Below are 23,469 nucleotides of genomic sequence, written 5' to 3' on the forward strand. Positions count from 1 at the left end.
TGGCCGCCAGTAAAAAAAGTTTGGACAACCCTGCTCTAGACTACACGAATATCAACATGCTGTGATTGATCTGTTTAGCCAGCTTGCTGAAGAGTGATGCCCAGAGGTGGGCAGTCGCTACTTTGAAAGTACCGTCGGTAACGGTACCGGTACTTGGCAAAAAATGTACCGACTGTTCCGGTATTCGGTACTACTTTAAAAAGTAGCTCGGTACTTTGTCGGTTCTCGGTACCGGTACTTTTTGGGTAAAAGATGCTGCTGCAAATGCAATTTTTCCACTATTATGCTAACAGAAAGTGACCTTCTAAAAGATTTCCAAAAAAGTTTGTTAACTGTGGAAGTACTAACGGTACCGGTTACGGTAGAGAAAAAGTACTGCTGTACAGTAATTCGGTACTGCCCACCTATGGTGATGCCTGATGCATGTTCTTGTTTCGTTGGGTTAAATGTGAAAGTTATTGTATTGTTGTATTTAAGTATTGTTACGTCATTCTAGCGGGTAATTGGGCCAGCAGTGGGTTGATTGATTGTTAGCGCATTCGCTAATTCAGTAATAGCAGGCTAGTAGGAGGAGGTGTTCTTTTTGCAGTTAGGTTATTGAAAGAACTTATTTCGTACCGATACATACTTTTTTTCATTCCCTTCTGCAAAATCTAGTTGAATATGAAAGCCCTTATCACCTGCAAAATTAATAGGCTACTGACTTTTCTTGCTGTGATTTTTATGAGAAAACAAAGCCGAGTAAAGACTTCTTGAAGAAAGTATTGTCTACAGAAAAGTATGATGGGCGCCTATGTAAATTTATAAATGCTTGAACTTTGTTATGTTTCCTAGTAAAATGCATTATTTTAATTTTTCTTGGTGTCTTACTACTTTAATTGTCCCTGACGATAGGAATCCAAGATAGTTCCATACTCCTAGTAAAATTTGAACCACATTTATCTGATAAGGTTTGTTGTTCTGAAGCGTCCCGGTTTTCAATTTCTATGGTGAAATGATCAATGATCTCTATATACATCTCTGTTTATAGAGATCAGTGACCCGTACATTGTTAACTGAGTTGTCTGATTAGTAGGATCGTGTCGTTATAGCGAAAGAAACTCACACTAATACGTCAATTAAAAATGTGGGCGTTAAGCCCAAAAGAACGTTGTCGTTTACAGATTAGTTTGCAAAACGTCTTGATTTCGATGCCTGCTTCGGCGTCCTTTTTCTGTCTGTAGGTTATCTCGGTCGTCTGAGTATAAAATCGCTTGCTCTCCTTGTCCTGATGTAAAATACAAAAAGGGACAAGGACGACCAATCAGAATGTTTCCCTTTAAATTTTTTGGGAAAACGTTGCCAGATCCAGAGAAATTTTGGTTTAAACTTGCGTGAGGAGTTAATATTATTAAGTGTGCTATTGGCCAAAGCAGTTAAATTGCTGGACCAAATTTGCTAGTATGTAGGGGGCGCTAAACTTATTAACGCGACATAAAATAAAAATAAGTCTTTTTTCGATGAAAAAGATTTTTATCCTAATGCTTCATTTTGATTCAAACGTCCTACCTTTTTCAGAAAGAAGGAGTATAGCAAGTATCAATATCATATAGTATACGTCAATATAATTATTATCACTACAATTAATGGTTCGAGCGCTGGCCTCTCAATAAATACGGCTCAGGTCACGTGTTCGATACCCAGTGGCGCCATGCATACCGTTGTAATACCCTTGGGTAGGACATTAACGACAATTGCTCCTGTTCAGTGGATCTGGTGGACAGTTTTGAATTTGGGCAATACCATAAAAAAAATCAAAAAAACAAAATAAAAAATGTGTGGCAATCGGAACTTGCACAAAGGGTAGCTCGGTAGCCGGGGCTCGAGCGATGAAAAAACATCGCCGGATTTAAGCCGAGCAAAGGCTTTTCTCAGCCCGAGGATAAACATTATTATAGGCCTATCATACTTTCATAAAGAGAGGAAAATTCGTGCCGCTAGCTTAACATTTTATAAACATGTGTGACATAAACTGACGTTAACGTCCAACAAGTTTGCGCATAAATTTCGAAATAATTAGGCCTAGTAAATTATTAAAAAGTGAATCAGTCAGTTGGGTATTAGCTTTGGTATATACGCTTTGATATAAGCAAAATCTGCATGTATTTGCACTACGCGTCTACGCCCACATTTAGAATTCAAACTATTTTGATGTCTACCTCTTCTTCTTTTTAGCGTCGTCCCGCTTTATATCTGTTGAGTCCTCTATTTTGGATTTCTGGGTCCACTTTAGTCAATCTGTTTGCTTGTATGACTTTTATGCTATGATAACATTGTTAAGTCTTTGTTTATTTTGTCGTGCCAACGTTGTTCAGGGTATACCTCATGGTCTTTTACCACTGATCCACAGATGACAAGCTGTGTTGGCGATAATGCAAGATTCGGCGCGCAGAACATGACGAAACCACTGCAATCGTTATACACGCAATGCATCATCTTTTCAATTAGGCGATAGGCCTACTTGTGTTACACACATTTACACCTATTTTCCCATTATTTGATATGTGGTGGTTGGCGTCCTGTTCCTGCTTCTAACAGAACACAACGCCAATTATGACATTACAAGAATGCAACGTGGCACATCGCTCTGAAGACAGAAACAAAGAACTCACACAGGTAAATTTAGCTGTGGACAAGGACGGCTCTCCCTGGCGTAACTGTTGCTGACTCAGTTTTGACTCACCACTTACCAGCTCAAATTTATTCTTGTCCATTTGGATCAATTATACGCGTTGTACAAATACACGCAAGTTGTTTTTTTCACTTGGTCATTTAGTGGTTAAGGGTTCGAAGTGCCCTGTGTTCATTGGCAAGAGCACACCTTTGCATTTTTATATTTATAAACTAAAATTCAGATATTGTGGTTGTCAGATAGCCTACTTATTCTGAACCACATATTGGTTACCTCGATAAAAAAATCACATAGCTTACGTCACAGATACAATGTTGTATGCTCAATCAAAGGATTTTGATTTCCATGGCGTGAAATGTTTGTTCCGTGATAAACTATGACAATTGTTCAAAAGTTAGGGAAACGTGTCCCCCGTCCCTCTGAAACGAGATCCTTGGACTGAGGAAAAGTCAATTGATAATAATTAACTATTAATTGCTATTCATGAACCCTATCAGCAAAGTCTGGGGATACTTTCCCCGGAAACTCACTTTAGGATTATTACCATCATTTTCCGCGTCTCAGTCCCTGCTCAAACGGGTCGCTAGAAAACACCAATAAAAACAATGCTATAACGAGCAATATCAAAATGGAAATAGCAATGTGGCGGTTAATGCCAGCGTTTCCTAACCAATATTCCACGACATAATAGTGTGTCATGAGAGATCATCAGGTCTCTCCTCAGTTTCTGCAAGAATATATGGGCTTTGTATTCAACTGGACAGGCCCAGATTTCTCACTGAATGAGTATATTTAGAATACATTTTCATTTTATTTCATCATTTGTAATGTTTTGTGACATGTTTGTTTGGTGGTGTGCCGTGTGATTTTTCGAATGTAAAATATGTCCGTGGCTCAGTAAAGGTTGGGAAACATTGAATATGCCTCAGAGTAGTCGTGCCAGTTGGGCACTTCCCTTTAAAACCCCGCATTCTTCACATTTTTATACATACGGCTAATGCCTAATTCAGCGTGTAGGCATATTATATAAACGCGTTGGTCTGAAGAGGTTGGGGCACAAACAGTTTCTTCATTAAAATAACCGGGTAAAAGATCCTATAGTTCTTGCGTGCTGTAAGAATACTATAACATTGTGGCTGTCTGTTGGCTATGAGATTGCAACGAATTTGCTCGCAATTAAGTGAAGGCATTTATTTCAAATTATGTACACATTTTAACACACGATAGTAATTAAGCGAGCCGCATTTTAAAAACTGTCGTTTTACATGTTTTCTAAGAGCCCGTTTTCACTAAGCCAGTCAGAACAGTAGTCCATTCTGGTGATTGGTCGGCTATCTCTGCATCTCTGGTCGCTTATAAAAGTGTGAGCTTTTATTATGTGTAAATGGGGAGTTGAAATGTGCGACCCGATAAGCAACAGGTGTCAGTTGGACAGGTGCATCGAGTGCTGAAAAAAAGGTTTTTCCCCCCAAAAAAACATATACATAAATGTCAATTACAAGTTGGATAACACATTGCAAGAGATGGCGTGATGTTATTGGAAAAGACCACCCAAGCCGCTGCACGTCTTGTGCAGATATTCATTCAGTTTATTTGAGTCAGTTTGCTTTACATCGCTTTTATATCACTTTTGTATCAACGTTTCTCATATTTTCGGCGATAGCGGTCAGCATGCAGTGCTAGCCGAGAAGAACACGGAACCTTTACTGGAATCATATTATTTCGGAGACATGACGGGACTATCTCTCACTCTCTCCCTCTTTCTTTCTCTCCTGCGGTCATAAGCAATGTTTGTTAAGCGTATTCTAAAGGCCCCGTATATGCTTGTAAAATGGCTTAATTTTTTTGTTTATTTTATTATAAAAAGAAATAGCTAAAAATGCAATTAATCGAAAAATCCCATATGGGGTTCGTTTGAATTTTATATGTTACTTTAGTATGCCGTAGGCTAATATTTAACGAAATCCTAAAAAATTCACATTTCTCTTAACTCTTGCAATAGAATGCTAAAATCAAGACTGCAATTTTGGGCCAAAAAAGTCAAGTTTCATCAATTTTCACCAATAATTTAGGCTAACCTAAACATGAGACCTGGAAGTTTTTAAAAACGCCGTTGGTTAGGGAAATCACCGCACTGAAAAACAACACCGGCCATGTTGGCCTCTGATTGGTCTAACGCATTTTTTTAACCATTACGTAAAGCGTCCAACGAAATCATGGAAATCGCAAAATTTCAGCATATACGGCTCCGAAAGTCTCTACTCAGTAAGAACCCTACGGTTTCATTAACTTATCCATGGGATGCTTTGCAACGTTCATATCCGTCTTTCACCACAACCAAAATTGAAAATACCAAACGGAAAATAACTGAATGGAAATAACCAAAACGGAAACAGATAAACCAGAATCTTTAATGTTTTTGAGAGGGATGCATGAAGCTTGAGCATATTTTCTAGTTTAGCGTTTTCTTATTTGTTTTACCAGTTTTGCATTTTCCGTTTTGGTATTTTCTTTGCTGGAGTTTTGAGCGTTCTCGCTCAAACCAATAATACACTAGGTCACTAGTAACACTACGACGTTAAAAAGCAAGGAAAGATGATAAAAACAAAACCAACCAAAACCGCCTAGGCTTTATTAGCATATGCTGAAATAGTTAATGTTTTGCTATAAAAGTAACTCGGAAAACTTGAAATACAACGTGAAGAAATAAATGCAAACTTTGCTATATTAATAAAAATTCGTAGCTATAATTCAGTACCGCTAGTTTTAACGTCAAGCTTGTCACGGACGGATGGATTCAAAGATCATAGAAACCTCAAGCATAGAAGAATTGACCCTATTAAGGGTATCTCATACCCCACCATTTTTGATTCACTTTGTTTACATATGAATTTTAAGCCAAGCGATCTTTTCTTCTCTTTACCTTCCAGACTTCTGAAGTGCCTTTTTGGGACGGGGGTGTCATCCCCGTAACAATCTTTTCGGGTTGTTTTATAGGTCTATAACTAGAGTCATTAGCGTACCGGTATCTCGTACCAAATTCTGGCATAATCGCGTACACTAGAACCTTGTCTTTGTTTATTTTTATTACTTGGCGTTTGCTCAACCAAATTTTTTGTTTTGTTTAAGAAATCGGCGCGAAGACGAAAAGTGTGCAGGTGCTACACTGGCTATGGGTATACTGACCGTGCTGACTGCAAAGTAAGACAGTTTTCGCTGAGAAATCATGCGTATAAAGACGCATTTTTGGCGTGCACTGAAGCCTCAATTCTTTGTTTATTTATTATGAATTGACGAGAAAACAACCAGTTTTTCTTTGTTTATTATAAATTGGCGTCAAGATAACAAAGGTCGGGGTGCTCGTTGATAAATCTTGTGCAAGCCACACTTTCTATTATGGCTGACCGTCACAGGTCACCTCATGGCCAGCTACGAAACCCAAAAGCACATACATTTATACAATATAGAACTTTGTTAATCAGAGTTTGGTATGGTAATGATTATTCTCGGACTGAGGAAAGTCTTTGTACGACGGAAACCCGACGATAAGAATCATCGCTCAAGCCCCGGTTACCGAGCTAGCCTTTTTGCAAGTTTTGTTTGTCACATATTTTTTATTATTTTTTGTATAGTATTGCCCGAAGTTAGAACTGTCAACCCGGTCCACTGAACAGGAGCAATTGTCATTAATGCCTTGCCCAAGAACATTACAACGATATGTGCACCAGATGAGCAAATGGTATGTTCAAGCAACTGATGGTTAACAATCGCTGTATCCCTTAGCCAATAAAAATAGAAAAGGTTGTTGGCCAGGTTAGTAATGTTTGGCGATCAAGGAAGTTGGGCTACCCTACTTCCTTGATCATACGTTTCCAAATCAATTTTTAATTTATTAAGTGGCAGTTGTCTAAGCTGGTCTTCCTAAACCAGCAACAAACTAACAGAACTGTATGGTAAAAATGCCATCAATCATTTATTCAACATATAAATATGGTTTTGGTTTCAAAGTGAAAATGTCTTTCTAAGATGAAAATTTATTTCGATTTTCATAGCATTAATTATAACCATGTCTTTATCATACCCTTTCTTTCGTAATGAATTAATCAGCTACATCAGAATAAGCCTCTATTCATTTTCAACTACAATGTACACATAACTAAGGAAAAATTTAATTATGTAGCGGAGTTTGTGTTCATTAGACCGGGATTTTCCAATGTATTTGAAATGGGAAAATTCCACCACAGGCAAATTGGATTTAATAGACGATGGATTTTATTAAGCGGCTCCTACCATATTCGGAAATCATTAATGAGTTTATGCCGTGTGAAAACATCTCGGTTAGGATAAAAAAGTATTCCAATATCATTACATTTTTCCAAGCATGATTTAAAAAGTTCCTTAGTGTTTGATAACCTTGCTATGATAAAACAAAGTTGTTTTTTTACCTTTTAAAAATTGGATTGATTTAAAGTCATTGTTCACTTTGTACCAACACCAGTAAGTGGCAAAATAACTGGCTCTAAATACCTTCCCATGTTTCCTTTCCCATTCTTGCATGTTTGAGTTTTTGTGGCCCTACTAATTCTCATCATTAGCAAATTGGCAAAGCCACATTTTTAATTTGTTGTATAAATATAATCTAATGTTCATAACCAATCATTTTTAACAATGTTAGGATACCATATAATCGTTAGCGCAGTACACTATCTGTTGTAGTGATGAATAATAATAATTGGACTAAGCTTAACAAAAGTAGTGCAGATGGCAGTTTGGATACTAATGAAGCAACTGCATTAATGCAACTATTGTCACACCAAACTCAGTACATTGACCAACTTGAAAAAGTGAATATGCGTACTCAGGTATACATAACTAAAGTTAGAGACACTTGTGAATTCTTTTTAAAAATTTATATGTTGGGTATCTTGGTTGTCAATTGGAATATAATATATGTTTTTTTTTGTGAAAAAAGTATGATAATGTTTCTTACTGTTTCACAATGGACATTGATCTAAATGGGCATTAATGATACAGGAAGAGCTGCAAGCTTTCAGGCACAAGTTAATGGAGGTTGTTTTTGAAAATCAAGCACTATATGATGACATGCAGTCAAAGGTTGTAACTGAAACTCTTGAACAGTCTCACAATGTCTTGGCTGAAGCCACAACTACAGAAAAAGGCCATGTTCAAATTGCTCCTCCTCCACATTTTTCTCAAACAAGGTTACATCGTAGAGCTAGAATTTTTCATGAAGCGTCTCATACAAAAAATTATCCATAAATATGATACTGTATTTACGTAATGTCTTATAGCTTTTTACTGAATTGCATAGGGAAACATTGCAGACCAGTTTAGCTGAGAAGCAGGAACTTGTAAGTATTTGACATAACTTAGGGCTATATCAAATTACATCTGCATTTGTTTCATTTTCATTTGTAACATAGTTTTATAGATTTCTTCGGTTTCATACACTATTTTAATTTTTTTGTTTACTTCTCTAACTTTTATTAATTGGTCTTCAACATTCTGTCTTCATACAGAGAGATCTGAAAGCTTTGTACTCGGCAAAAATATCTGGATTAGAAGCACAAGTCCTGACAACTAGGAAAGATTTAGAGAGTGCATTATATGAAAACGAGAAGCTAAAAAAGAAATTAGAAAAAAAAGTATGTTAAGAACCTTGAAATGAATGTTTAAATTTTTAAGTATGGTAGGTTATCTTTTGCTTTAATTTATGATGAACCTGTATGCGTAATTTCTCAATGTGTTTGAGCACCTTCAAGTCTAACAAGCAAACATGTAATCTGAAATAAATAATTTATATTTTGTTTATGAAGTTGTCCATCAGTGGAGGTTATGCAGTGGGTAAATCAGACGGCATGGGACATCCAACTTATGAAGTTAATATCCCAATTATTGAGCGATTGACAAGGTAAAGAATACTAAAGATGGTAATTTTCTCCATGCTTTTCATTGTCTTGTTAATGATTTACTTTGTAAATGTTTTTTGTCTTAGGGAACGTGATGACTTGCTAAAAACTTTGGCCTCACTGAGGACAAGCATAGCTGATGCAAAAATAACGGAAGGTGACCTTCGAAAAGATTTCCAAAAAAGTTTGTCAACTGTGGAAGAAATTCAGTTACAGAAAAATCAAGTCATGGTAAATTTTATTACTGTATCAGTACTTGTAGGTACAAGTGTTAATATACATGCTTACATTGTGACCAGCATTATACAGTGCAATGTTTTGTTAGGTTGAAAAAGAACAACTAAAGGTTGATTTAACAAAGCTTCAAGAGAAATATCAGCTTGAAATCACTGAAGGCCATAAACGAACACTAGATGCCGTCACACAACAGAGACTGCTTTGTATGAAAGATCTCACTTACTATGAAACAAAGGTTTAATGCCTATAAATTTTAAACGAATGCCACAAACTAATTATTGAATCTTTGGTGGTATTATCTTTAGCAGTCACTTTTCAATACTTTATTTATAACGTCAAAATAAACTAATCCAAGATTTTCTTTAATCTTGAACATAACTATTGTAGGTAGGAGAACTCATGGCATGTTGCAAACATTATGAAGATGAACTTGAAAAGATGTCAAAGGAAAAGAGTAGTATACTCATTCAATTGGAGGAATCTCGATCCCAGTTATTTCAGGCTGAAAAAGATCTTGCAGCAATGACTGCAGAAGTAAAACATGAAGTTAAATCAGCATTAAAAGGTGAGAAAAAATTTTCTTCGCACTATCACATCGTCTTACGGTTTTTACGTTTTCAGTTAGTCAATGCATGGTATATTTTGGCAGGTTACACCAGTGCAGAAAAAGAACTCCGAGACACCCGTCATAAACTGGAGCAAGACCTTGTCAAAGTCAACCAGGTACAACGTTTTAGCTTGGTGCCCTAATGTGTTTTTCTTGGCTCGATTTCAACCCTGTGTGGTTCTGCTTTGAATACAATTGTCATATATTGTTGAACAGTTTTTGATAAATATATTTCACAATACAATTTATCCTAAAAATTCCTTATTTACACTGAAGGATCGAACAAGGTATCAGGAGGAGGCTCTCCAGGCTCATAATCGCTTAAGAACTTCAGAAAAGCAGGTGATATCTCTCCAAGAGATGAACATTGAACTTACTGAACAGCTAAACAAAGTTAAAGCGAAGGTTAATTATTTTGATTTACATAACCATTTGTCAGACTGTGTTGCATGCCATTGTTAGTAAACGTTATGCGTATATACTCTTCATAGAAAAAGATGCTGCTACAGGCATTATTTATTAAATAACATTAGTATAATGGTAACCGCAGTATTGTACCCATGAGCATAATTTGTTGCGAGGTTACTATTTTTAACTGGTTTAGTTGTAAATATTATCTTGTAAGGCTGCTCATGCTTTGTTATCAAAATCAAACGCATATTGAGTTCTATTATGTCTAAATTTCAAATGGGCCGCGGTGGGATTGAAATATTTTAACATCCGGTTCTCTCACTAGCAGCGTGCCATATTGACCCGGTGCTGATATACACATAGGTCTATACATATGCTTGTTAACAACTGGTTTACGAAGGTCATTCAAATTCCAAGAACCGGTTCGCACGAACGGCCTGAATCCCACCACTGCATATGGGTGGGATTCCAAGAGAACTGCATACAATAATTGCATTATTGGGTTTGCAAAGCAAATCTATATATAAGATTTATACAGTAAGAATACTTATTAATTACACTTACATTGCATTAAACTTTTATTGTATAGTGTCAAAAGATCAACCTGGAAAATTCTTCTTTAAAAAAGAAATTTGCTGAAGAGGTTAATGGTTTAAGAACTTCTTCAAAAGAAGAAATTTGTGAACTCTCAGCTGCACTGAAAAAAACTGAACTTGAATACGGTATTGAGACAAACCGCTACAGTTATAAATGTCATTACAATCCTTGTGAAATAGAGTTTTTTCGCCAAGTTATTCTCACACGTTTGGTTCTAGACCAATGAAGCAATCGCCCAAATCCTTAAAAACTGTTGCTGGTCTTTCACCAAGCGCCCCAAAACATCATTTTGCACGTTTTAACCAGTCACATGCAATTATGTGCATTCAGTAATGGAAACACCTTACTGTGTTTGATAAATTCAAGCTGCGATTGTTTGTTTAAGTATCGACGGTGTTAAATATTTCAGAAATGCTTAAACGCAATGCTGGAGTGTACCTTAAAAATACCCCATGTCTTGCAGAAGAGCGCCTCACTGATCTAGAAGCGATTTGTGCCAAACAATCAAACCTAATACCCCGCCTTAAGGAAGAATGTGCAAATCTCGAAAATGCTCTCGACAAATTAGCCAAAAAATATAGGATTGAAATGGGGAAACGAGGCCAAACTATTGAACAAATGGCGACGCGCTTAGAAAGGTAAGTGCATCGCAATTTGTACAAATCCTTCGGCCTTTCTGCTAGTTTCTTTTCCATGTGTTTGTAGGCTCAATTTAAAAAACCAGGAATTGTCCAAACAATGTGTACAGCACGGCAAAACTCATCGGCAAATGGAGGAACGTTTGTTCGTGTTAAATGAAAGGGCGAATTTATCAGCTACTAAAATTGTGGAGCTGCTTGATTTACACAACAAACATTCAAAGGATAAAGACTTGCTCAACAGAGAAGTGGAGTTTCTGCAGTCCCAGGCAAAGACTTATTTATTTCATTCTCAACAAAGCAAGTTTCGGCAAACAAAATGTTTTATTTTTATAAATAGGTCATAGAAGACAGAAGTTTACAAAATACATGAACCGAACTGCAATTGTTTTATTTTTTTCCGTGTACCTTCTTTATTAAAATAAAGCGCCGTCGACCACGCGTTTCATCTTGTTATTGAGCATAAAACGAGGAAAGAAAAATACTCCTGAACTAGTCTGTCTCTAAGTAAGAACATCTAGGCCTTTGAAGAGAAAGCACCAGTATAGCAGGGTTCCTCGTTCTTCGAGTCGAAGCAACTTTCGAAAGAATCTTCCTAAATATACAATGCGACTGCCATTCTCAGTCGTCGATCACAATAGGTTCAGAATCTGCGGTATTTGAAAATGCTTGCTGACGGAGCAAATGCTTTTCATAGCCCGGCACTGAAAGGACGTGTTTCGTAGGCCGTCTTGCCGCACTTCTCTGAACTGTAGCTTTGAGCTGTTTGCGCACTTCCCTAAAAGCAGAATGTGGTTTTAAAACAATATACAGTACAATTCCTTACAGAATAACGATGTGCAATCAACCGCAATAACAAAAGTAACTGCAGAAAAGGTTTCAGCCTGAAGTGAAACAGATTTAATAAACATTTGAACAGATATACCTGATCTTATCATTGCATACAAACAAGATGTCGTCTGATGAGTCGTTAGAATTCAAGCAACGCTTTTTCTTTTGTGGCCCGTTGCTAATTCTCTGCATCGTTGATCCGTTGCGAGTTAAGTCAGTTACGTGATCTACATGAAAGAGATCGTTACAGGTATGGTATGATAATGTTTATCCTTGGACTGAGGGAAGTCTTTGTACGACTTAAACCCGGCGATGTTTCTTCACCACTCGAGCACCGGCTACCGAGCTACCCTTTGTGCAAGTTCCCCGCGCTTGCTAAGGCCGGCCGGCCCATCGTATTATGTGCATCTGGACAAAGCTTATGTATCGCTGACAAACACACACTTCATTACACTAAAGCAGTGGTTCTCAACCTTTTTTGGCTTACGGCACCCTGTAAACAACCAAAAGATTTGGCGGCACCCACAGTCAAACCAAAAAGTTTCTGCATTAAATAGAAATCATTTTCGCAACCGTTTTCCTGGACTAGTGATTAGTGCGCAATAACGTGCGGCACCCTGGCGAAACGTAAATGGCACCCCGGTTGAGAACCACTGCACTAAAGGTACAGCTTACTACTTCATTATACCAGCTAAAATTTGGTCATAGACCGAAGAAGAAATAAATCTATCTCAAAATAGACTATATCTAAATGTTAGAGCGGTGTACCGGACAAAGAAGTGGCACTCATCGTGGTCATTATTGCAGTCAATACTTTCGACGTGGTTTGTACCGTCGATGTGGCCATGGCGTGTTCTGGTGTACTGGGTTCAGTTGCTTCGGTACTTGGCTTCGACGTAACGACAACCTGGGTTGTCGTCTGTCCTTCGGTCGACCGGGTGGTACTTACCATGGACCTTAAAACCAAGTTGATTACCACTTTAAAAATATTTGTGCTCTAATTAACTTAAATTTTATAACATTATCCTTCACCCGTCTCCAAACCTGAACAGGAAAAGAATGACCTATACTTACAGTAACAATCAGCAAAAACAGTATCTTGCAATGAAACATTTTTAATGTTTCAACTTGCATGGTTAGCAATGTTAAAAAAGTATGTAATTGGATTTTTGTTTATACCAACTGTGCTGATATAATCATGGCATAGGGTTAACAATGTAGAAGCTAATCGCGTTTATGCATGCTTTTCACCGGAAGCGCGTAATACTTAGTTCGTGAAGACGTCACAGTTTCCATGTAGCCTCTGAATACTACTTTGTTATGTATTGATTCACGCAAAGCTTTATTTCCAGCATACGTTTCAAATAAAAAATTGCCAATAAATATGTTTTGGTAACAAAGTAAGAGTACAGTACAATACAATAATTACAACATAAAAATTAAAACGGTACAAACTATAAAAGCGTAAAAAACTTTTACAAGCCTGATTAGATGGCATTTTTCGATTACAAATATATTCAATATATTAAAATAATAGCCTACTCACTGGGTGACAACAGAGGAATTTGTGCTTTTTGAAGTAGCAGAAGACATCGCAGTTGTGGTGACATTATCACTTGCACCTACAATTGCAAAAGTTTTTGTACGAAAGAGTTTGCAAATTCGTTGTGTAATCTGCTGTGCATGCACAGTACACTTTAGATTGCTTTTGAAATTTACCAATTTGTCACGTTTAACGTATTGGGTATGCGCAAACTACTGTACCGCTAACTCATTTATTTCGCTTATACTTCTAATCTTAGCTCCTCTTACCTTGAAGCACCAGACTGCTCAGCAGGACAACAAAAATACAATTCCTACATATAGACGTCAATTTAGCACTGTTGAACTTCATAACCAGCTCTTTCATTTTCAAACTCCGTACACCATTAGCAAACGACAACACTTTACATATATTTGTGCCTGGACACTTTGCAAGTAACGGAAGTACCTTTGGTTACCATACCAGGGAGTAGGCCTAATATAGTGAATTCTATCTTTGGTAGGTAGCTTAACATCCTATGTATAAAGAAATAAAACCACCCAGTTGAAACTAGTTTTTAGTAGGCCTGCATTATCAGGCAACACTGTGTGCACTTGCTATCTGTTGTAATGGCTGTTTTAGAGCTTAATGTAAAATTTTTAACAAAAAGGTTACAGGAATAACGATATAAAGTCTCACAATCTCGCCCTCATATATTACATTTACGCATTTCTTGCCCGAATATGAGTAAAGGGGAGTTTTCATCATTACATGTATATTACTTCAATTAAGTAGCAAACAAACTGCATCGAAAACACAACTTAGCTTCCTTAACTATTCTATTACTTCACTTCACAAATCAGCTCATGCATTAGAATAACAATCTAAATTGCCAAATATCCGCAAGAGGTTACCTTGTGTCTGCAAAACGGAAGTATTGGAACGCCATGCAAAATATACGTGGTTCATCTGCACGGCTCGCCCTCTCACAGACTAAATGCAAGCGCGTACGTAAAAACTAAAGCTATGTCTTTTTGGCTGGTGTAAAGGTACTAATCTACAACAGTTAAACCAGATTTCCGTGTTAGCAGTGCTCCAACTTGTGGGACTGGTTTTATGCATTTTTCACAATTAGCATACTATGGCGATTTTGATAGTGAATTGTAATAATTGACGTTTTTCATTAGCAATTGTGTGTTCTCTAGCTAGGTGAAATGTGCATATTATCAAGAAAACTGTACTGTCTTTGGTTAGTTATCTCATTCAAACATTTAATTTTTAAAAACGTAAAGAGTCGCCGGAGTTCCATCAATAGATGGTATTGGGAATTGCTTGTAGTACATTTAGACTTTAGGAATTGTTCTTATTGACATAGTTCTGTGACGTAAATAGTGTGGTCCAATTGTTCGTGGACAAAAGAAATATAGTGTGACATATCAATATGTAGAACTAGTGGCCTTAGCTGATTGGCTATAGCAAAAAGGATAAATAGATTTGATCTTGGTTTGATCGTAGTCCTTTAAAAAATCTCTTTTTTCAGAAAATCTTGGTTTGTGAAAGGTCTATCTGAAAAGTGTGTTTGTGGAAATGATACATGATAAATTATTCTGATGTAATTGCGACTACATTTAGGACTATAAGAATTTGGACTTAATGAACATTGTGCTGACTCCAAGAAACAAGAAGACCATATAACCACCTATACCAGGGATGTCCAACCTTTTATTATAGTGGGCCGCATTGTCACTTGAAATAATTGAATGGGCCGCAAAACCTATTAAATTTCAAGAAAAATGGGTACATGAAGTACATACTTTTGGAGTGAAAATGACTAGCGGGCCGCACAAAAATCTCAGGCGGGCCGCAGGTTGGACATCCCTGACCTATACCAACGGAGTCAAAAGTAAAATAGACAAAAGGAGTTCTAAACGAACAATGCCTTTGGCTTTATGCCATCGAAAAACATTAATATAGCCCCCAACATCGCCACAATACAGTAACATTTATTTTCTGCATGTTCTGTTATTTTTTTGCAAGCTAGTGTTATGGTAAAAAACAGGAAATCTCACATTGCATGTACGAGTTTAGCCTTGCAGCAGCTACATAAACCATTTGCATTGGAGTACGTTTATCAACCAGTTCTTGAAAACACCGCCATTTAAGAAATAAACCGGTTTGTTTAAAGCAACTGCCAAGGTTAACCGGCGTCTCCGGTTTCAATAGATCAGGGATATATTGTATCATGTCGCTACAAAGAGTCTGAGTGGTGTGATATCACATATAGAAAGCGATTCCGTTGATCGGATTAAATCGAAGAAATTACTAATAGATCGACACTACAGTACATAACAAAAATATTGGACGATGACGTATAATATGTCAACTATGGTGTGAAGCATGACACAATCGTCAAATGTCTATTTCTCCATAGTATGGAAAGCGAACCATTCACGATTGAAAGCAGTACTGGTCACGCACGTGTACCAATACAATGCGTAATTAAAAAAGAGTATACCTGTATTTATATGCTCTCACAGGCACATGACTTGCATGTCTAAGAAACTTCCCTAGATAAAATTTCAGTTACATCCTCACAGCAAGTGTACAACCTTCCCTCAAAGCAAAAAGTCCACGCCAACAATATTGAGTTATTTAATTTAAAAAACGTTGCCACAGTATACTGAAATGCGACACATACAACACATAAACCATGTAAGTTCAACAAAGTGCTAGTAAATAGTCATGATATGCAAACTATTTAAAAAAATGATCCTAATTCTCAGATCTTCTGAAAATGGATTCAAGAAAAGCTTCGCTGGAGCTTTTCTATGTTAGCTTGCTAAAGCGAAAACTCTCTACAAAATAAATTTCATTGTATTGTTAGTCTGTAAACTACATGTAATCACTATAATGGTTTAAAAGTAAATAGTCATGATTTAAAACAAAATCAAAAACTTACTGAGGTGTTACGGAAGCCAAAGATTGCCCAAAAACATTGATGGGAAGGAAATCCTGAACTTCAACCGCAATGACTGTGAAAATTATACGGTATGTTAAAATGCTTCAAAACAATGCATCAAAACGTATGTCCTTTCTATATCAATAAAACAACTTTTACTCACTGCTGTGAAGGGAAGGTGAAAATGAATCAATTTCAAGAAGTTCGCCAGGTTTAAGTGATTTGTTTCGAAGTTTTTCATTATAACGATATTCACGGATGCGCTGAATATCCCATCTGGAACAGAAGTTCAGAAAACAAAATAGAACTTTTTCTGCTTTTTTCCCAACAAACATTTTAAAAGTTATTTTGTCCAAACACAGCAATTAATCAAATAAATTAACTCTTCATATTAATTTTTTAATCCCACTTGCTATGTCTTGTAGTATGTTAGCTATATGATATGTCAAAAAATTTCCACCTTTTCCTTCTTTTTTCTGCAATTTCAAATTTATTATGACGCTTGAAATATGCTTCATCATCTATTTCCTAAGAAACAATACATAAGTATGCATGCTCTGAGACAAATTGTTATTATTAGTTGTTTATCTAATATCGTACAACTGAAAACCAACAAGTAATCTGGAGATGAATTTTGTTACGTTGCATTATGTTTGGAACAAAAAAAGCTGCTGAATGGAAGTCTGTACTTAGAACACGGTATGCATTTCCATACAGTCCTAGCCCAGTGAATGGAGGCTTTTATGGCAGCGTGGCAAAACTTCAGCATAATGTTTTCTTAAACATAGATTGTTTTTGATTGTGTGTAAAATAGGTGCGAGCAAACTTTGACCCACTGATGGTTTTCATGTGGCCCACCTAGAGCTTAGATGGCAGTTATTAATAAATGATATGTTCATGTCACTCGAGAAACAATTGTTGCTGAACTTTGAACCATTTCGAAAACCAAAAAGAAAACAGGTTGTTACAAATGATTCTTAAGCAAGGCTCTAGTCCTCATGGCACTTTCAGTACAATTCTTCTGGCACTTAAGTCCAGTGTAGGCTTTCCTCTGTAGGAAAGTATCATTGCAATAATAATAATGTTGTGAAGGTTCCCACAATACTAAATAACACCATTAGGGATGTGTTGAACTAAAAATGATTCGGATTTGTGAGAATCCGAATATCTTGTTTCAGTATTCAACGAACCTGAATCTAATCGTATCCATTTGCAGTTGATGAAATCTTTCTGTCAATTGCAAGTGCCATTAATGCTAATATGCTCTGCAACTTGTCTTTGCGGCGTTGTTTTTATAACTTAATCACGTAATCCTTGCAAGCAGTATAAAACAACTTACAATCATTTGGGTATCTCAAATGCTTTTCGTTTCATTTTTCTACTTCGTCTGGGTGCGTTGTCAACTTCATTTGGTATGTTTAACGAAACAACTTTATCTCTGATAGAAAGCAGGTTTGTCTGTGAGTAACTTGGCTAACGATATCAAACATTTTTCTAAACTAATTTTCCATTACATCTCATAATGCGTACCTGGTCAAATAATAATTGTAAAATAATTGCAAGTATTGTGTCAGACCCAACCAAAAGTTAATGTAACTATGTCTGGCACTCCACATTGTCACAAGTAAAGCAATAAACTTGGTTAATGCTGCTCCAATTGTTTTTGTATAAGTTTGTCCGCAACACATGACCAGATTTTTAAACTATTAAATGAAAAACAACAGTAAGCAAGGCAGAATTTTGATATAACATCACAGTAATATGGCAGCTTTATTTTGCTAAAAATAGTTGTTTGTCTTGCATAGATGCTAGGCACAGGGCCAAGCACTTGTCTTGTATCAGCGAAGAGCGAATTGAATTGGGTTTATTTGAATGATATGAAAATGGTTGAATTTAAAACTGGGTATGACCAAACACTCGTCGGTATCGTTTCAATAAGTTAACATAATTTTTTTATCTCACATTTACACTTGAAGAAGCAAGTCGTAAGTAGACAATCAATTACAGTTTAAGAAACAACGCCTTAAGAAATAGTAAACAAAAAGAATTTTGTATTCAGAAAATTCTGAACGTGAAGTAACAGTAACGATTACTGTATAATTTCTATGGTATACTGTGCTGCTTTTTAAGTTTTACCACCCCATCAGAGCCTGTCACCCCTGGATAAATCCACAGCGCTGCTACGCCACTCATTAAGTCTAACCTATATGAGGTGATATGGGCAAAGTGTTTCACTATTCAGAATTGGGCTACTAGGTCTAAAACAATCTAAAGGTGTCTTATGCATGAAGGTGAACTTACAGATTTAAATGTATATCTATAGTCTCTTTGCTTTGAGTGTTCGGATAAATGAGCCAATAAATATAACAAGTGGCTACTTTACAAGTGTTAATTAACAGTTGTTACAAAATCACAATACCGTAACCGGCAGATTTCCGCTGGTAGGTTTATTAGCCCACTCTCGTTTTAGACAAGGGAAAAAGGACATGTGGTGGCGCAATGGTTAGTGATTGGACCCAAATGCTGGATTGTGGCATGTATGAATCCTGCCTTTGTTGGTTTATTTTTGTTCGAAGTTATTTTTGAGGTAATCTAATCATGAGAGGTGAGAATTTGGGTCGAAAGAGCAAAAAGAGTATGTCATCTTAAGTTGAAAATAAGTATAATTTTTTCAATTCGAAGGTTACCTTAGTATTTTAATCATGGGAAGTGAGAGTTTGGATCAAAGGAGATTACTTTTAGGTGTCAATGTACACTTAGAAAAAATAAGTATATATGTCATTTTAGTTGAAAATCAGCATAGCATAGCCTACATTTTCATTGACCTAATTGCTATTTTCCATAAGTTATTCATATTTTCCTACTTCGGTAAACGGTGGCCAGTAAAATAACTGTCTACTTCACCGCCCGCCGGCAATCTTAATTGTAAAATATTAATTGCCTCACCTGGTAGCAGTTTTAACGAAGTAGCGATTTTCACGTTTGGTAACCAACCGCCAGTAAAAAACAGATGCTGCCTAAATATTGGAGGCCAAATGCCAAAATGGCCATTAATGCCAAAATTTACGCCATGTCAATGCACAGACATAGACATCCTAATATATATAGAATATAGGGGTCAGGTGGAGAAGTGCACAACCACAATTTGCCTTTGTATGCTATATCCCAGCTACTCAAATTGTGACGTTATCTGGTTGTGCACTTCTGCACCAGACCCAAATATAGGGTAAAACGCCAATTTACAATTGCCATCATACCAACTTTCCACTAGGGTTAAGTCTATCTGTAAATTTGTCAAGTTTGATGACAAATTATTGTACAGGCATACACTTCAGCTTACAGACAAACAAGTATAGTAAGGAAAAATAGAAAAATACATAAACTTCATAGTTCTGTATATATGCCTGTAGGTAGAGGTAGGTTAGATACAGATTCATAATTCGTCACACGGTTTACTCCTAAAAGCTAAATTCAATAATTACATTGTCATTTTGCTACCAGTTATAAACGGACCCAGGGGCGGATGTAAAAAAATTTTGGGGGGGGTGAAAATGGTGATTCCCCGAGATACGAGAATTTTGCCAAGTTTATTTTGCCGCTAGTTAACTTGCTTTGATATACTTATGTTTAGTGTATAGGTTAGTGAGCTAAAAATATTTGTGATTTTTTTAAAAAGGCTAAATTGTTCTGAGTCAAGCTCACTCCACTGTAAGGGTTGTTATTTATCGAAGTGACCCGTTTCACGCAAATCACAGAATGTATGAAAAACTTATTTACAAAAAAAATGCAAGGAATAAAGAAGTGTATATATATTTTTGTATGTAATATTGATAGTTGGGAAATTTTTCTATTTGTGTTAGTCATTTTATATACATAGGCCTACAGTATATATACAGGCTCTCACGGAAATACAATTAAAAATATCTAGCGTTCATGATTACTTAGCCGAAAAGGTTTCCCGACCTTAGTTCTACGTCATACTAGAGTAGTTTTAAACAGCAATACCTCTACTTTGTACTTGTAGTGGAGTAGCAACAACAGGCTACTTCTACTTATGTAACAATAGTCTTTCGGGAGTAAAAATACGCTACTTTTGTTTAAATAACATGTGGTTACTTTGACCAAAGACCACGAGTCACCAATGAAATACAATGTAGCTACTAAATATCAAAATATAGCTGATGTAACTAGTGTAGTTAATAAATTTGTTACCCTGATTATATTAGCTACATTTTGGTATAAAGTAGCTAGGGTAGGCCTATACACTCTGACATTAGTTACATTACAGCATTAGCTTGTGACGATTACGTCACGAATCACGAGTTGTTTTTCAAAATGTTTGAAATTTAATTTAGAATCCCGTAATTCAGTTGTTGACCAAATTTGCGTTTTCCTTAATGACGTCAGATAATTTCCTCGCTTGAACTGGTGTGTCACATGTAAATACTGATGTAATGTTTTCAATCTTTCCTTTTTTACGTGATCGATTTCACTGGTTACTACAGCGCTATGTAACATTCAGTAAGCTTTGCCCGAAGGCGAAAGCCTTTGTGTTATAATGAATAAAATGGGAACTTTATCAGTTAGCAATTTATATAGACAGAAATTAAACAAACAGCAGAAGCAAACCGTTCGGGACATGACAACCATCTCATCGAGTGAGCAGAAAAACAAGATATCAATTCAACCATCATCCTTCTCTTTGTCATAAATTGGTGCCCGAGTAAGTTCGAAATTGCTGAGTTAGTTGCACATTGAGCGAGAAAGACTGTTACCAGCTATTTATGAAGTTTTGATGATCAAGTTTCAACAGCAAGATCAGCCAACTACGAACGCTAGTCAACGAGGAAGTTTTCAAGACATTCCATCTACAATATCAGCAACCAGATTAATTCGGAAACAACAGAACTAATGGCATTGCTACCTGGTTGATGTGATGAAGTTTTGATCGCCTAACTAACGTGTTATACATCTCCAAGAGCATGAGCAAACTATTGTATATATTTTTACGCATCAAGAAACAAAGTCCATTGGACATCGCAACAAACTGCATCTCTCTACCGCGTACAAGGCTTGCTACAGCCGCGGAACGACACACGCAGACGTGATCGCTCATTTTTTTACCTTCGACACGCAAGGGAAAGCGACACTTCTGTAAGCTTATGTCTCATGTTTTGTATTTCAAGTGAAACGGTGTATCGATATTTGTTATATTTGCCGAACTCTGTCATTGTACTGTACTAAATTCTTGTTTTAATGTCCGTGATAAATAATTTAATCAAAGACATAATTTTGTCGAGTAAAGGTTGCCTTCAATTTCATTTCAGGCAAGCTTTACTCTGGGTAGGAAGGCTATGTGACGATTACGTCACGAATCACGAGTTGTTTTTCAAAATGTTTGAAATTTAATTTAGAATCCCGTAATTCAGTTGTTGACCAAATTTGCGTTTTCCTTAATGACGTCAGATAATTTCCTCGCTTGAACTGGTGTGTCACATATAAATACTGATGTAATGTTTTCAATCTTTCCTTTTTACGTGATTGGTTTCACTGGTTACTACAGCGCTATGTAACATTCAGCAAGCTTTGCCCGAAGGTGAAAGCCTTCGTGTCTGATAATAAATAAAATGGGAACTTTATAAGTTAGTAATTTTTATAGACAGAATCAAGCAACTAACAGCATAGTCACGCAAATTTGAGAAATGAGAACTCATCAATCGAAGCAGAAGCAAAACAAGTCACCAACCATCAATCGTCCTCGCTCATATACAAACAATTACCGCCAGCAAATGCGGTCTTTATGACAGATATGTTCCCTGTGTAATACCTCACACGAGTAGTGCACAAGCGAATTATTAAATGTCATAAGCTAGGCCCTTAATCCTACATCTTGGTAGAATGGCCCCTTAAATAAACTACGCATTCGAAAACTGCATTTTCATATAAACTCATAGAAAAATCAAAAATTGTTATAAGATATATTAAGTTATCGGTAGGATTGTCAATGGTGGGTACTGACCAACGCCGTAACGATACCAGGAGGTAATCTCACCGAACATACGGTGCACATTTGCCAATATTTTGGTTCAGTCATAGAAATCTAACAACAAATATTAGCTATAGACATCGTACATATGCATACATCGGTACCACTGATCTCTATAAACATGATGGTGATATAGGCTTACCAAACGTTTTAGCCAGGACAGTCCCGGTGTATATGAAAATGTGTGATATACAGTATTGAAGAAACTTGCATTCATCAGTTGCTTGAACACACCACCTGCTCGTCTGCATAATTTGCGCTTTTTCAACTTATGTTTTATGAATTTAGCTAATTATAGGTTTAGTGGCTGTGCTAGTTGTTACCAGCAAATAATATCGTTATTTTTTTTGAGCACGTTTTAAACCTTTTCGGCTTTATCATTTTTTCCTGTTCATTGACGCATGTTAGTAACAACTGGTTTGATTTTTCGTTCCCAACGCGCTTTGGACGAAAAATAAAATGATTGATTGATTTTTAAGACTTTGTCCTACCGTCCCGGTCAGTCAATTCCGCTTTGGCATTTAGACAGCCAGCATTGCCCTAGACCAGGGGTGTCCAAACTGCGGCCCGGCACCTGTTTATAATTAGCCCGCGGCCATCATCGAGCTCACACGTAACTTTGTATCAAAGATAAAGAAATACAAAACTAACGTTGAAAGTTTAAGTCTAACAAACTTTATTTCAATGTGGTTTACATAAAACTGTTCAACTTCACACTATTCAGATGTAAATTATTTTTCCAATCATTTAGTGGTAATTATTATCTTTCATTCGTTTTTTGTAAGGTGACCTAAGATACAGTACATTATTGAGCAGATATTGTGTAGAAATTTAGAAATTATGTCACAAGAACTTACAATGCCGTATTGTAAATTCTTCTGATCTCACCTGTAACGAGACCCTGTAGTGCCGGTACACTGCAGTTAACTGTTAAGTGCTGTTAAGTAGGCCTATCACATCAAATATGGCATAACCAAAGGAACTTTTCGAATGCACGTACATAAAGCAAAAATCTTCAAT

At 36.5% G+C, this 23,469-nt stretch overlaps 3 protein-coding genes across 6 annotated transcripts; 1 reads left to right on the forward strand and 2 right to left on the reverse strand.

The window, feature by feature from the left end:
- Nucleotides 1–5,627: 5,627 nt before the first annotated feature.
- LOC143446847 (serologically defined colon cancer antigen 8 homolog) lies at nt 5,628–11,532 on the forward strand. Of its 4 annotated transcripts, XM_076946685.1 has the most exons (15): nt 5,652–5,668; nt 5,801–5,872; nt 6,304–7,533; nt 7,706–7,893; nt 8,004–8,043; nt 8,212–8,337; nt 8,509–8,603; nt 8,688–8,832; nt 8,927–9,073; nt 9,226–9,403; nt 9,488–9,561; nt 9,722–9,850; nt 10,446–10,578; nt 10,917–11,091; nt 11,159–11,532. In XM_076946685.1, exons 3-15 carry the CDS (start codon nt 7,390–7,392, stop codon nt 11,436–11,438), a joined length of 1,854 nt encoding a protein of 617 aa, XP_076802800.1. In that variant the 5' UTR covers nt 5,652–5,668; nt 5,801–5,872; nt 6,304–7,389; the 3' UTR covers nt 11,439–11,532. The 4 variants fall into 4 exon arrangements, with proteins under 4 accessions (XP_076802801.1, XP_076802799.1, XP_076802798.1 ...); XM_076946686.1 differs by having other exon boundaries at nt 5,628–7,533; nt 11,159–11,360; nt 11,432–11,532; XM_076946684.1 differs by having other exon boundaries at nt 5,628–5,872.
- On the reverse strand, nt 11,355–14,000 carry LOC143446848 (uncharacterized). The gene is made up of 4 exons (XM_076946688.1): nt 13,735–14,000; nt 13,469–13,544; nt 12,017–12,878; nt 11,355–11,869 (listed from the first exon to the last, which is right to left on the reverse strand). Exons 1-3 carry the CDS (start codon nt 13,829–13,831, stop codon nt 12,677–12,679), a joined length of 375 nt encoding a protein of 124 aa, XP_076802803.1. The 5' UTR covers nt 13,832–14,000; the 3' UTR covers nt 11,355–11,869; nt 12,017–12,676.
- A 2,080-nt stretch (nt 14,001–16,080) lies between these two features.
- LOC143446235 (male-specific lethal 1 homolog) lies at nt 16,081–19,298 on the reverse strand. Its single transcript, XM_076945781.1, has 5 exons — nt 17,743–19,298; nt 16,864–16,931; nt 16,567–16,679; nt 16,404–16,476; nt 16,081–16,299 (listed from the first exon to the last, which is right to left on the reverse strand). Exons 1-5 carry the CDS (start codon nt 17,746–17,748, stop codon nt 16,284–16,286), a joined length of 276 nt encoding a protein of 91 aa, XP_076801896.1. The 5' UTR covers nt 17,749–19,298; the 3' UTR covers nt 16,081–16,283.
- Between the last annotated feature and the right edge of the window lie 4,171 nt (nt 19,299–23,469).

Source organism: Clavelina lepadiformis, chromosome 2 (genome assembly GCF_947623445.1).
Source record: "Clavelina lepadiformis chromosome 2, kaClaLepa1.1, whole genome shotgun sequence".
NCBI classification, from domain to species: Eukaryota; Metazoa; Chordata; class Ascidiacea; order Aplousobranchia; family Clavelinidae; genus Clavelina; species Clavelina lepadiformis.